Source organism: Armigeres subalbatus, chromosome 3, assembly GCF_024139115.2.
Source record: "Armigeres subalbatus isolate Guangzhou_Male chromosome 3, GZ_Asu_2, whole genome shotgun sequence".
NCBI lineage: Eukaryota > Metazoa > Arthropoda > Insecta > Diptera > Culicidae > Armigeres > Armigeres subalbatus.
In genome coordinates this window covers 73,089,800-73,101,181 of record NC_085141.1, presented here as the reverse complement: position 1 = coordinate 73,101,181, position 11,382 = coordinate 73,089,800, and the positions used below count along the sequence as shown (strand labels likewise).

Below are 11,382 nucleotides of genomic sequence, written 5' to 3'. Positions count from 1 at the left end.
CAGATGGTTAAAATTATGTTTAAACATTGATAACTGATACTTATTAAACCAAAAACATCATCGAAAACCGACTTCCTCGCTAAATGCGCGGCAGGCTATCATTATCCAATGAATTATTGGCAGTGGCTGATTTTCTACCCGCCGCTGTCACATCCAGGCTAGAGTGATTAAAATTTTGACTTTTTTGCTCCTCTATGCTCAAACGATGACATTTGCTGTTTTATTAATCCTCTTAAATTTTTAGCTATTTTGGATGTAACTAGACTGAGTACGCGCAGTTTTAAGTTTGTATGAACATTACTAGGAAAACAGTCACTTTGGTGGAAACCCGTTCCGCAAAGCTGCTCATTAACCTCTAAAAATATATAACTACGCTGGCAACAAATTTTGCAAACTAATCGTCTTTGTTGCGAAACGATTCTTTGTTTGCAAGATAAGTTATTAAAGAAATATTAAATCGTGGTAAATTCAATTTAAAACGTAAAAGAATAACATCAATATCAATAATGAGCATTTTTGTTTTCGTTATAACTTTGCTTACAAAAGTCAGATCGCTTCGCAACAACAACTGTCCTCTAGCTTAGGAAGTATTCTATGAAGTAATTTGGTCGATTACATTTGAATAGGTCATGGGTCGCAACACGGTACGGTCTTTCACCTAAGTGGTGATTTCTATAGCAATTTCCATACAAACTTCAAACTGGGCGTGGTCAGTCTAGGTCTAGGTCAGTCTTGAAACGTTCTAAATCCTACGGATTCCAAAATATCCAACCCAACGAATAATTCCATGTACACTAGCGCGGCCAATCGGATGAGTTCCGAAAAATATGTTTTGTGTCAGTTCCGGTTAGAAGTCTTGAACAAATTTGTAGAGGATTGCAACTTTTTAAATCTTATGGAATCCACAATTTCAAGCCTAAGGAGTATTCCCACTAGCATCTCCAAGCAAACGAGCTCCGAAACAATATGTGACAGTTTAATTTTTTTTCAACATCTTTGTAGAAGAATGCAGCTTTCTAAATCTCACGGATTCCAAAACATCCAAACCAACGAATATTCACATGACCCATATACACCAGCGTGGCCAAACGAATGAGTTCCGGAACAATATGATCTGCGACAGTTTCGTGTTGACCTCTTGAACAAATTTGATTACAAAATATCGTACTTAAATCACCATGAACATCGAGCTGATGCGCACCAACCATGCAATTTGTTTATAGCTGCACACAACGTTTGCAATTGCGATCAACTTTCGCACTATGACTGGTCTGGGTTTCAGCTGCTATACAATCTAGTCGGTATATTATTTGTCGTACACAATGGATATAAAAAATAATTATAAATCAATTGCATTTATAAACTTGATCAAGCAGCAAACAGTGTCTTAGAAACTGTTACCTTGTTAAAAGAGATTCATAGACGGAAAGACATAAGGTGTTCAAAGCAGATTGTTTTGCAAGATTGTCGTAGCAAATAAGCAATTTGCATGATTGTACGACATTTCGCGGTAAAACATTCCGCGGTTAACCATTTCGCGGTGTACCAGTTCGCGGTCTACCACTTCGCGTTCAGTATCATATCGCGGTATAACATTTCGCGGTTTATATTATTTGGCGGTATACCATTCCGCGGTTAGTACTATTCCGCGGTGAAACTTTTCGCGGTCAATACCAATTTGCAGGTTTAATTTTACTAATGTTATAAGTAGTTCAATAATGTGTTCTTTAGCTGTGTAAAGCCGCAAAATTCACCTAATTATTATGTAAAGCGAATAATCATTGAGATTACACCAGACTCATATAAATTCAAATCCCAACAAAAAAAAATGTTTTAAAGCAAAACATATTTTAAAATGCGACAACCGCCACCGCATCGGGGTGAGAATGGGTCACCGCTTTCACCGGCAGTCAGGAGGTCGAAGAGCAAAACCGTCTAAAAAGGTCTCTTATATTTTAATCTACTTGCCCTCAGATGCATTTGTCACCCCCGATGACAGTAAAAGAATGCGAAACAACACACTTTGCCTTATACCGGGCAAATACAAACATTTAAAGAAAGCAAAACATAGCATTTTGCTTTATACCGGGCAAATGCAAACATTTAAAGAAGGCGAAACAACAGATTTTTCGTTATACCGGGCAAATGCAAACATTTGTAGAAAGCAAAACAACACACTTTGCTTTATACCGGGCAAATGCAAATATTTAAAGAAGGGAAAACATCACAATTTGCCTTATACCGGGCAAATGCGAACATTTAAAGAAGACGAAACAACACATATTGTCTTATACCGGGCTAATGCGAACATTTGAAGAAGACAGCACATGATATTTAGCCTAATACCGGCTAACATTTTTGCCTTATGAATAATTTTCAGTCATTCCATCATCTGAGTTCTACCAGAATACCGCAGACAAATAGACATAACACATTGAACATTTACTTATTAAATTCATCGTCGTTCAAACACTAACGACATCTGTTGATTTCAGTTAGTTGGGCAAATCACGAACCAGATGGCGGTAGTGAGTAAACGTCAAACTCGAGCAAAAACGATGCGCGCGCCACGAGTGATCGATTGGCCAACTAATGATTATTTGAATTGACCAGCAAATCAGTGAACGATGGAAATATGACGAGTGTTATGTCTGTTTGTCTGTGAGAATACCATAACCTTTTACAGTATTAAGACAGCGACATTTATAATATGATATAGTGTATCTTGATGACAAAGTTCACACATCTAATATTGACAATAATGTATATGTCTTTTGGAAATAACATAAAATAATGCGTAAAAGACAAGAGGAAATAACTTGAAAGGAAACGCAATGAAAGAAACGGCCATATGAAGAAGAGAAAATTAATAGTTGGTAGAAAAGAATGGCAAACTCTTAAAAATACAAAAAAAAAATCAAAAGATAAGCTAAGCTTGTATACCGCGAAACGGAGCACCGCGAAATTGTAAACCGCGAAATAATATATACCGCGAAACGGAATACCGCCAAATTGTATGAACCGCGAAACAGATTACCGTCAAATGATACAGACCGCGAAATGGTACACCGCGAAACGGTTTACCGCGGAATGTTTTACCGCGGAATGTCGGACAACCATTTGCATATAATTGTACATCTGGTGCAATACTTCATATGCTACCTGTGATTACCTATTTGTAGAAAAAAAAAGTATTCAGAGAAATGGAACTAGTCTTGTTCATAAAAATAGTTGCAAGCTCGTTCTAAAATAGCAGATTTATCTCTAAGTCTTTCACCAGTATTGGATGCAATTGCCGCTAGAATCACTCTCAAAGCTGGTGCACCAGCACCAGCACTGGAAGTGGTTTTTGGGCGGATAACGATGAAGGTTTTGAAATAAGGATGGAGGATACATATTCTATAAACAGAAACTTGGTGCAAATGTTCCAACCTAATATTTATTTATTATCAAATAATTGTTTAGAATTGGCTTCAATATGGGGTCGCTTTTACCGCGGTTATAATAAGTATGAATCTTGTTCTAATATCTTATGTATTCATGTAGGACTTATTGTGCTGACAAACCTGAGCATCTCAAAAAAGTCTGAGCATTATGCTGTAAGGTAAGGGTCTTTGAATGCACAATAGAGCTATCACCTTCTATCTCCGGGTTAAACATGTTCCTATTTATGGTTATTAAAGCTATCGATAAGTAGATGTAAATAGACATGTTTTTTTTACATAACGCACTGCCGGACAGTAGAAGATAGAATGAAAAAAATATTGCCCAAAGTTGTTGTATAAGAATGAATCAAATCACTGCTCTATTGAACATCTGAAATTTTTGAATTTTGCGTACAATAAAACATCTTCTTATAGTCTTTTCTCTAACTGGATCATATGACCTCCTTTTATACGCAGCATTGATTCGAATCGGAACCGAATGTCTTCCTCGCGTATATTAGTTTTGAACCTGAAATTTTTCGCCAAATAAATCATCATTATCTTCATGCTGATCATTGCGTATCTAATTCCTGAAATTAAAATGCAGCATTAGAATATTTCTAGTCGAATTTACAATTTCCATTCATACCCAAACAGTTCCGAGATCCTCCACTGAAAACCAGAAACGCAAACGGATGCCTTCCAGCTGATCGTTCGGGTGAGAATCGTTCGGGGTCGAAAGAATCAGCATTTGGTCCCCATATATCTTTCCGTCGTTGAATGTTATAAATGTGCACTGTGAAATTATTTCCTTTCGGTATCCTGAGTCCACAAAGCGTGATATCAGCAGTATTTTCGCGCACCACGATGGGCACCACCGGGTACAATCTAAGACACTCGTTCAGCACCATCTCTGTGTATTGAAGTTTCTTCAATGCTTCCATGGTAATGTGAGGCTCAGGTTCTGGGAAAATCTTCATGACTTCTTCGTACAACTTTTGCTGATGTTCCGGATACATCGCCAACTGCAACAAAGTAAAAGAAATAGCAGTGGCAGAGGTGTCCGTCCCTGCGCCGACTATTGTGAAAATATTTTGGATGATTTCATCACGCTCGAACTTTCTGCTGGTACTCGCGAATAGCTGGTTGACAAAAATTTGTGGTTTCCGGAAACCTTCGTTCTCATCAAGCTCAGTGGTATCGCTTTGAAATAAACCCTTAGCGTATCGATCATTGGCATCGTCATAAATCTGAAATGTACATCATGGTTTCGAAACTGGCAATATATGTTCAGCTACATTTGGAATACCTGCATTCCATAACTCTCTAAGTGTCCACGAAGAGCTCGTTCGTCACGATAATCCTTTGACCAACGATAAATACAATCCAGCTGGAGGTGAAAGTTAAGCATACGTCTTGCTGCTATGTCAAAAGTCCTGGAATTATTGTTTCAATATACAATCGTTTTTTTTACAATATATTTTACAGGACAATTCCACAGTTATAATGAACACTTGACTTTCTCAACATTCAATTACATCTTTAACGCCACAAAATCAATTAATTGAAGATATGTACTAATACATGAATACCATCGTTAGGATCTAAGTTTTCCATACGCTATGTAATAACCAATCTTATTTCTTAGGTTTGATTATAAGAAAATACCACGACAGATCGATGGCAAATAACCATATTATGGAACACTTTTGTATCCAAGATGGCGGCGAACGTAAACAACGATGTTCCAATGCAAATATTAGTTACAAATTCGATTATTCTGCCAATGCATTAGCTGCAATATAAAACAAATCTACAATTATTGCATTTCATCGACTAAACCGTTCCATAACTGTGGGAAAATATTGTCATGGTCACAATTATGGAACACTGATCAAATTATATTTCTTCAAATAAATCAAATTTTAAGCATTTAAGTCAGTCAAAATTATGTTGGGTCGCCAAGTAGATAGGTATCTAATATTGGTGATAGATATTTGTTTACCATGAGAAACCTCTATTGACGTATCCTAGCTCTGATCAATAACGGAGTAGCAACCAGTCAGTCTAATAGCCTTTTCAGATTACGATATTTTTACGATTACGGTATTTGACATGATAAAGAGTATTTTGATGTCAGAGTTTACTTATCTTATTTTTATTTAATTCCTTTTGTCATTTATCATGTCAATACTTCGTATATGCTCGTATTCTGCATCTTCTGAATGGGCTATAAGCAAAGATAAGCTGAAGCTAATATTGCGTCTGAACTGAATCATAAATAAAATGTTTTGCCTTTCTCGTACAACAAAATTGTTCGAAAGACGCCCCAAAAACGAATTTTTGGGGCGTCTTTCTCAACTCGACGAACTGAGGTGATGTCAGTATGTATGTACGTGTGTGTATAAATTTTGTAGACGCCCTTTTTGGAACTTACTCGCAACAGCTTCCATTTATATTTATTGCACGAGAAAGGCACCAAAACCTTCAGGTTGAATATTCAGGTTTTGTGTCAAAACTAATATTAACGCACTGGTAGGAACATAGTAATAAGAAAGTTATTTTAAGCTTTTAGTGGAATGTGTTCTCTTGTCTTAAGACAAGTCTACTTTTCGTTTAAATTCCATTACTTAATTGTACCTTTGACAGATACGTATTTCGACCTCAACAGTAAGGCCGTCTTCAATGTCTCGTACTTGACTCCACAAGTGAAAAAAGGAACAAAATGCTAAAATATTTATGCGTCCAGTTCGCTTTTACTATATCTATTATAATTTACCGTTCAATATAATAGCCCAATTTTTCAATTTCGTTGAGCTTTGTTGCATTAAACCCAAGCGTTGTTGCGCAAACCATCTCCAACGTACACCTTGAAACATGTTCCATAAAGTTGATCGTTTCCCCTTTTGCAATTGTCTCCAATCGTTGTATCATATTCCTGGTTATGTCGCCGAATATTGTCATAAAACTCTCCAAGATTTTTGTGTTAAATGCTGGATTCAAGGCTTTTCGCTGACCGCGCCAAACTTTCGCTGCACAAAAAAATAAAAAAATATTTACAAGCCACATTATGTATGAAAAATCCATACTTTTTGCTCCAAAAACTCCTTGGCCCAGCATAAAGTAGTCGTACAAATATGGTTTATCCATGCAATTGGGGTCGGTAAGGATTTGCTGGGCCATGTCCGGATCACTTGTGCCAAACAACATTTTCGGTCCCAAATAAAACCGAAACAGTTTATTGCTTCTGTCGAACATGTTTTTCATATTGTGAAATTTAACAGTATCGTCCTTTCCGACAAACAGCAGACCATTTCCAACTAACGGGTACCACGGTTCAGCCACGGAAATGCTTTTCGCAAAACTGCTCCGCTTCTGAACCAGGGACCAGACACTAGCGAGGCATAGAACTGCACCGATAGCTAAAATTGTGAACAACATTTCAAAGAAATTGCACTTTCCGGATTAACTGTCGCACTACGACTGACCTAGGTGTACAATCTAGCTGGTATACAAATTACTTTGTCGTGTACAATAGAGAAAACCCTAATTATATAGGTGTCCATTGTGATTATAAACTTGATCCAACAGCAAAAGTGCTTGCTTCTATGAACCATTTCCTTGTTAAAAGAGATTCATAGACGGAAAGACGTAAGGAGTTCATACAGATTGTGTTGTGAGATTATCTCTAATTGACCATTTGCCTTTAATTATACATCCAGTGAAATAGTCAATATGCTTCCCGTGATCGCCTCTGTGTATCAAAGAAAAAGTATTGAAGGAAATGGGACTAGACGTGTCCATAAAAATAGTTGACACTCTTTTAAAAAAAGAACACTATCTATTATCCAACTTCAACTTATCTTTCGAACCATGAAAACAATCGATTTCTTTACCTTCCAAAAGTTTTACAATTCATATGAATCGTAGATAAACTTTACATATAAATAAAATTTTGGTGAAACAAGCGGATATTTTGTTTAGATCATTGTCTACTTGATATTAGGGTGATTATTTACACATAATAAATTTACCTTGCATTATCTTTAGTAACCTTATTAAAAACGTTCACATTGGATCCATTGACTTTTATTTTTTAATGCAAAAAGGTTTGGTTGAAACCCAATAGCATCTTTTTAGATTTTACGCTGACCCTTAAACAAAAGTTATAGCCTCATTATTTATTTTCTCAGACTAAGGCCGAAGTGGCCTGTGAAGTGTTTAAAAGTCTTCTCCATACATCTCGGGCACGGATGTACGTCGCCAGTCACGCAGTCTGGGGAGGGTCCGTGAATCGTCTTCCACCTGATCGACCCACCTTGCTCGCAGTGCAGCCCGCCTTATAAAAGTTCATTTCATCGTTGTTTAATGTTCTATGATATTGATCTTTAACATATCAACTGCCTTTGTTGCAATTCTGAGCTAAATCGGACATACCGAATACATTTCCAGAACGAAAGAATGACGGAGGCGGTTTTTCCTAAATATGTATTTTGGCTGAAACCCCCATGCAAACTTCAAATCACTTGCGCCAGCTTATACAATAAGCGATTGAGCTGAAAATGTCAGAGACTGATTTTCTTGCGTAAAAGGCACAATCCTGGGGGTGCCCCGTAGAATTCGACAACTTTTTGTTTCCTGGGTCAGTCTAGTTTACGTGACCTAAATTTGATGTTCTTACGTTCAACTAGGGTGGTCTATCGGTAGTTCTAGTGCTACCGGCCCATTTCTGGATACCGAAATACCGGTTCTGCGAATGCCATTAAATAGGTATTCCAGTTTTTACACTTTTTTAGCATAAATTGTTAGAAAAAACATATGGTTGGGTTGCGTGTTCTCATTTTCTCACATCACAACCATCAAAAGGAAACAAGGTGATAAATCCAACAAGTTAATTATTTTGTTGCTGGGGAGACACAAGTGTTTTCCTTTCTCATACCTTCAAAATAATAGAATGATTTTTTGGTTGTGGAGGCACTAAAAATGTTATCGACGAACGATAATAGATAATGTTCCAGGCAGTCTTCACGAAAACATGAACCGCGTTTAAACAAGTGCAGTTTTCCCGTGTGCAAGTTCGCACTCAAACATGCATACTAGATCCAAACCGAGTTCATCATAAACCGAACCAAAATCGCACCCGGTTTGAACACGAGTGTGCGCCCAAGTTCAAACACACGGGTTTGAACATGGAAGTTTAAACATCAGTTTTAACACAGCATGCTGTTCATCTGTTTATATTGCATTGGTCAAGTGGCTTCTCTTCTTGAGTAACGGTGATGGCCTAGTGGTAACACGTTTGACGTTCACTCAGGGCACTAGTGTTTGAATCCTTGTCTTTGGATTTTTTTAGGAATGGCACATGAATAGTTTTAGTTTTATAAATGCCACTTTTCAGCCCTTGTCAGGTGGTTTGCGCTTGGTCCGATATCTCAATATCACAACAATTTGTTTACTCAACATTTTGCATACAATCTTCAGATATTATTCTTAATGTTCATAACAACTGAATATTATGTGCATTTTCCCGGTAAGACAACCGACAGCCTCCAATGTAATGATTATTTAAAGTGTCCTTGCATTTATGTTCTAAACGAGGTAAAATACATAAGTCTCTGTTCGTCTGTCTAAAATGTAGCCACTAATTATTTTATATCCGTTACATATGCAAGCATGCATTTAGGTTTTTTCCAGCAATAATTCGCGTTTTAGAATAAAACATTTCGCTGTTAGTGGTTCTTTTGGTTTCAGTTAAACGATAAGATGAAACATATAGCAGAAGACACTGAGCATGGACATCTTTTCCTCGTTAGCACACGAAACAGAGAACCGACTGCTATTACCGATAAGCGACACAATATTGCGGCATATCAGTTCCGAAACAAAACGTTATGGTGACGATGTGAAAAAGCAACAGAACCTAATGGCCCGTTTACATATGAGCTAGTTTTAGCGGACAATGTACTATCCGACAATACTAGCGCGATATTAGCACAATGTAAACAGGAATTGCCCTCGCTAATAAGCGTTTACATTGTGCTAATATCGCGCTAATATTGTCGGATAGTGCATTGTCCGCTAGAGCTAGCGCATATGTAAACGGGCCATAAGATGCCAGATCCAGAATTTCGTGAGATTATTCCAATCGTCATTTCTTATTATCCTTTCTTACATACTCTTTAGTATTTGTAGGTAGAATTTGAATATCTAGATCTAGAATCCTTTTCGACTTATTCTCCGCCGCAGCCAGCATACCTGTCCCATTATTGATATGAAATGCATTTTGGTATGAAACCGGTGTGCTGGCTGTATACATTTCCCATTTTGTCTGCTATATATTTAGTAGAAGATGCAAATATTGATGAGATTATGTTGCAACATTTCTATCCATCCGCTGTTTTTTAGAACAAAACCGCCGGATATCGTACCATTTTACTGTTTGTATGTTTATTTCTGCAGCAATAATATAGACTAACTCTACAGAGTTTTGAGTAAACGACGCGATTTTTTTGATAACTTGATGAATTCCTTTGTATTTTTAATACGCATTGATTCTATTTCGTTTCTTACATCGTATAATCGGACTGTAGTAACAATTAAATCGTCCACCATAATCCCTAGCAGCACATATGTTCCAACTATGTTACTGCAACTTATATGTGATCGGATTCAGTCACAATCAAGTTGCTTCAACCATTTTTGTATGACTTGTGCTGCTCGGGATAGTGACTGAGTAAAAGGGTCTTATCCACCATGCTCTATATTTAGTTTCTAATCAATTTTGCTTCTGCTATCCATATGTGAATTAGCAACTAAAATATTGAAAAAGACATTCACCCTTATTCTTGTTTACGTACGAACGCGCTTTCGAACGAAAGCTGATGCGCATTCTCGTTTACGCCAGCAAAATCAAATGGGAAAACGATACGAACGAACTGCACTCGTTCGAAAGTTTCGTTCGTCCGTATACAAGAATAGGGGTGATTATTTGTTCAAAAAAGAGTAACATGATCGTTCGTATATGATTTAAAATCACTGATAAACACAACTTTCATTCACTTGTAGAGAGCGTTTTTCGGGATGACGATTTTTACCAAAGAGTGAAATAATATTGATAGACTCGAACACACTGGAGTTTTTGCTGAGCCGAACCAATTTAATTGTGGCAGCCACAGCACCGCCTTCGACATAAGCAGCTACCGGAGCCTCCACAGCCACGAAACTTACGGGCATCCTTGCAGCCGCTGAATCACCCACTGTTCAGCATGGCGTAGAAGGATGAGAAATGTGAAACGCATGAATCTTATGTTGTCTTATTGGATATTCCTTGGATTCAAAACAGGAGTTATTTCATTCGATAGTGGAGGAATTAATCCGGTGAGCACGTTCCAATTCATTATTTTTTTATTCTGTTTATTTAATTGGTTTGTAAACTTATAAATTCTTTAAAAAATACAACTAAATACGTACAGGGCATCGTTTACTTCTATTGCCGCGGATATTGTGGGAGTCCCAGATATCCGGTTCAAGCTTTAGCTAGCAACGGTGGCTCTTCTCGGCCTTCTATTCCCTGAGTGGCTATTACGAATAAGGGCGTCCTTGTGGAGTTTTGCTGTACCTGTTATGAACAATTAGTACATCCCACTCCCAACACTTTCTGAAGAAACATTGCTTGCTTCAAAAGTGAATCCTTTTTGTAGTACTAGTCTTCGTAACAAAAAGGGCACCATTATGGAGCATGAGATCTGATCAAATTATTCGTAGTGCTACTTAACCAACACCCCCAGCTGGATGAGGGATAGAGGATGACACACACACACACACACACACACACACACACACACACACACACACACACACACACACACACACACACACACACACACACACACACACACACACACACACACCATGGACGGTCTTTTCCCGCAACATGATTCTACGATGTGGCCGCCTG

General features: G+C 37.6%; 1 protein-coding gene across 1 annotated transcript; it reads right to left on the bottom strand.

The window, feature by feature from the left end:
* Positions 1 to 3,421: 3,421 nt before the first annotated feature.
* Positions 3,422 to 6,925, bottom strand: LOC134219196 (cytochrome P450 4c21-like). The gene is made up of 5 exons (XM_062697896.1): positions 6,515 to 6,925; positions 6,205 to 6,457; positions 4,735 to 4,861; positions 4,075 to 4,675; positions 3,422 to 4,015 (listed from the first exon to the last, which is right to left on the bottom strand). The coding sequence occupies exons 1-5, from the start codon at positions 6,864 to 6,866 to the stop codon at positions 3,855 to 3,857; spliced, it is 1,494 nt and encodes a 497-aa protein (XP_062553880.1). The 5' UTR covers positions 6,867 to 6,925; the 3' UTR covers positions 3,422 to 3,854.
* Between the last annotated feature and the right edge of the window lie 4,457 nt (positions 6,926 to 11,382).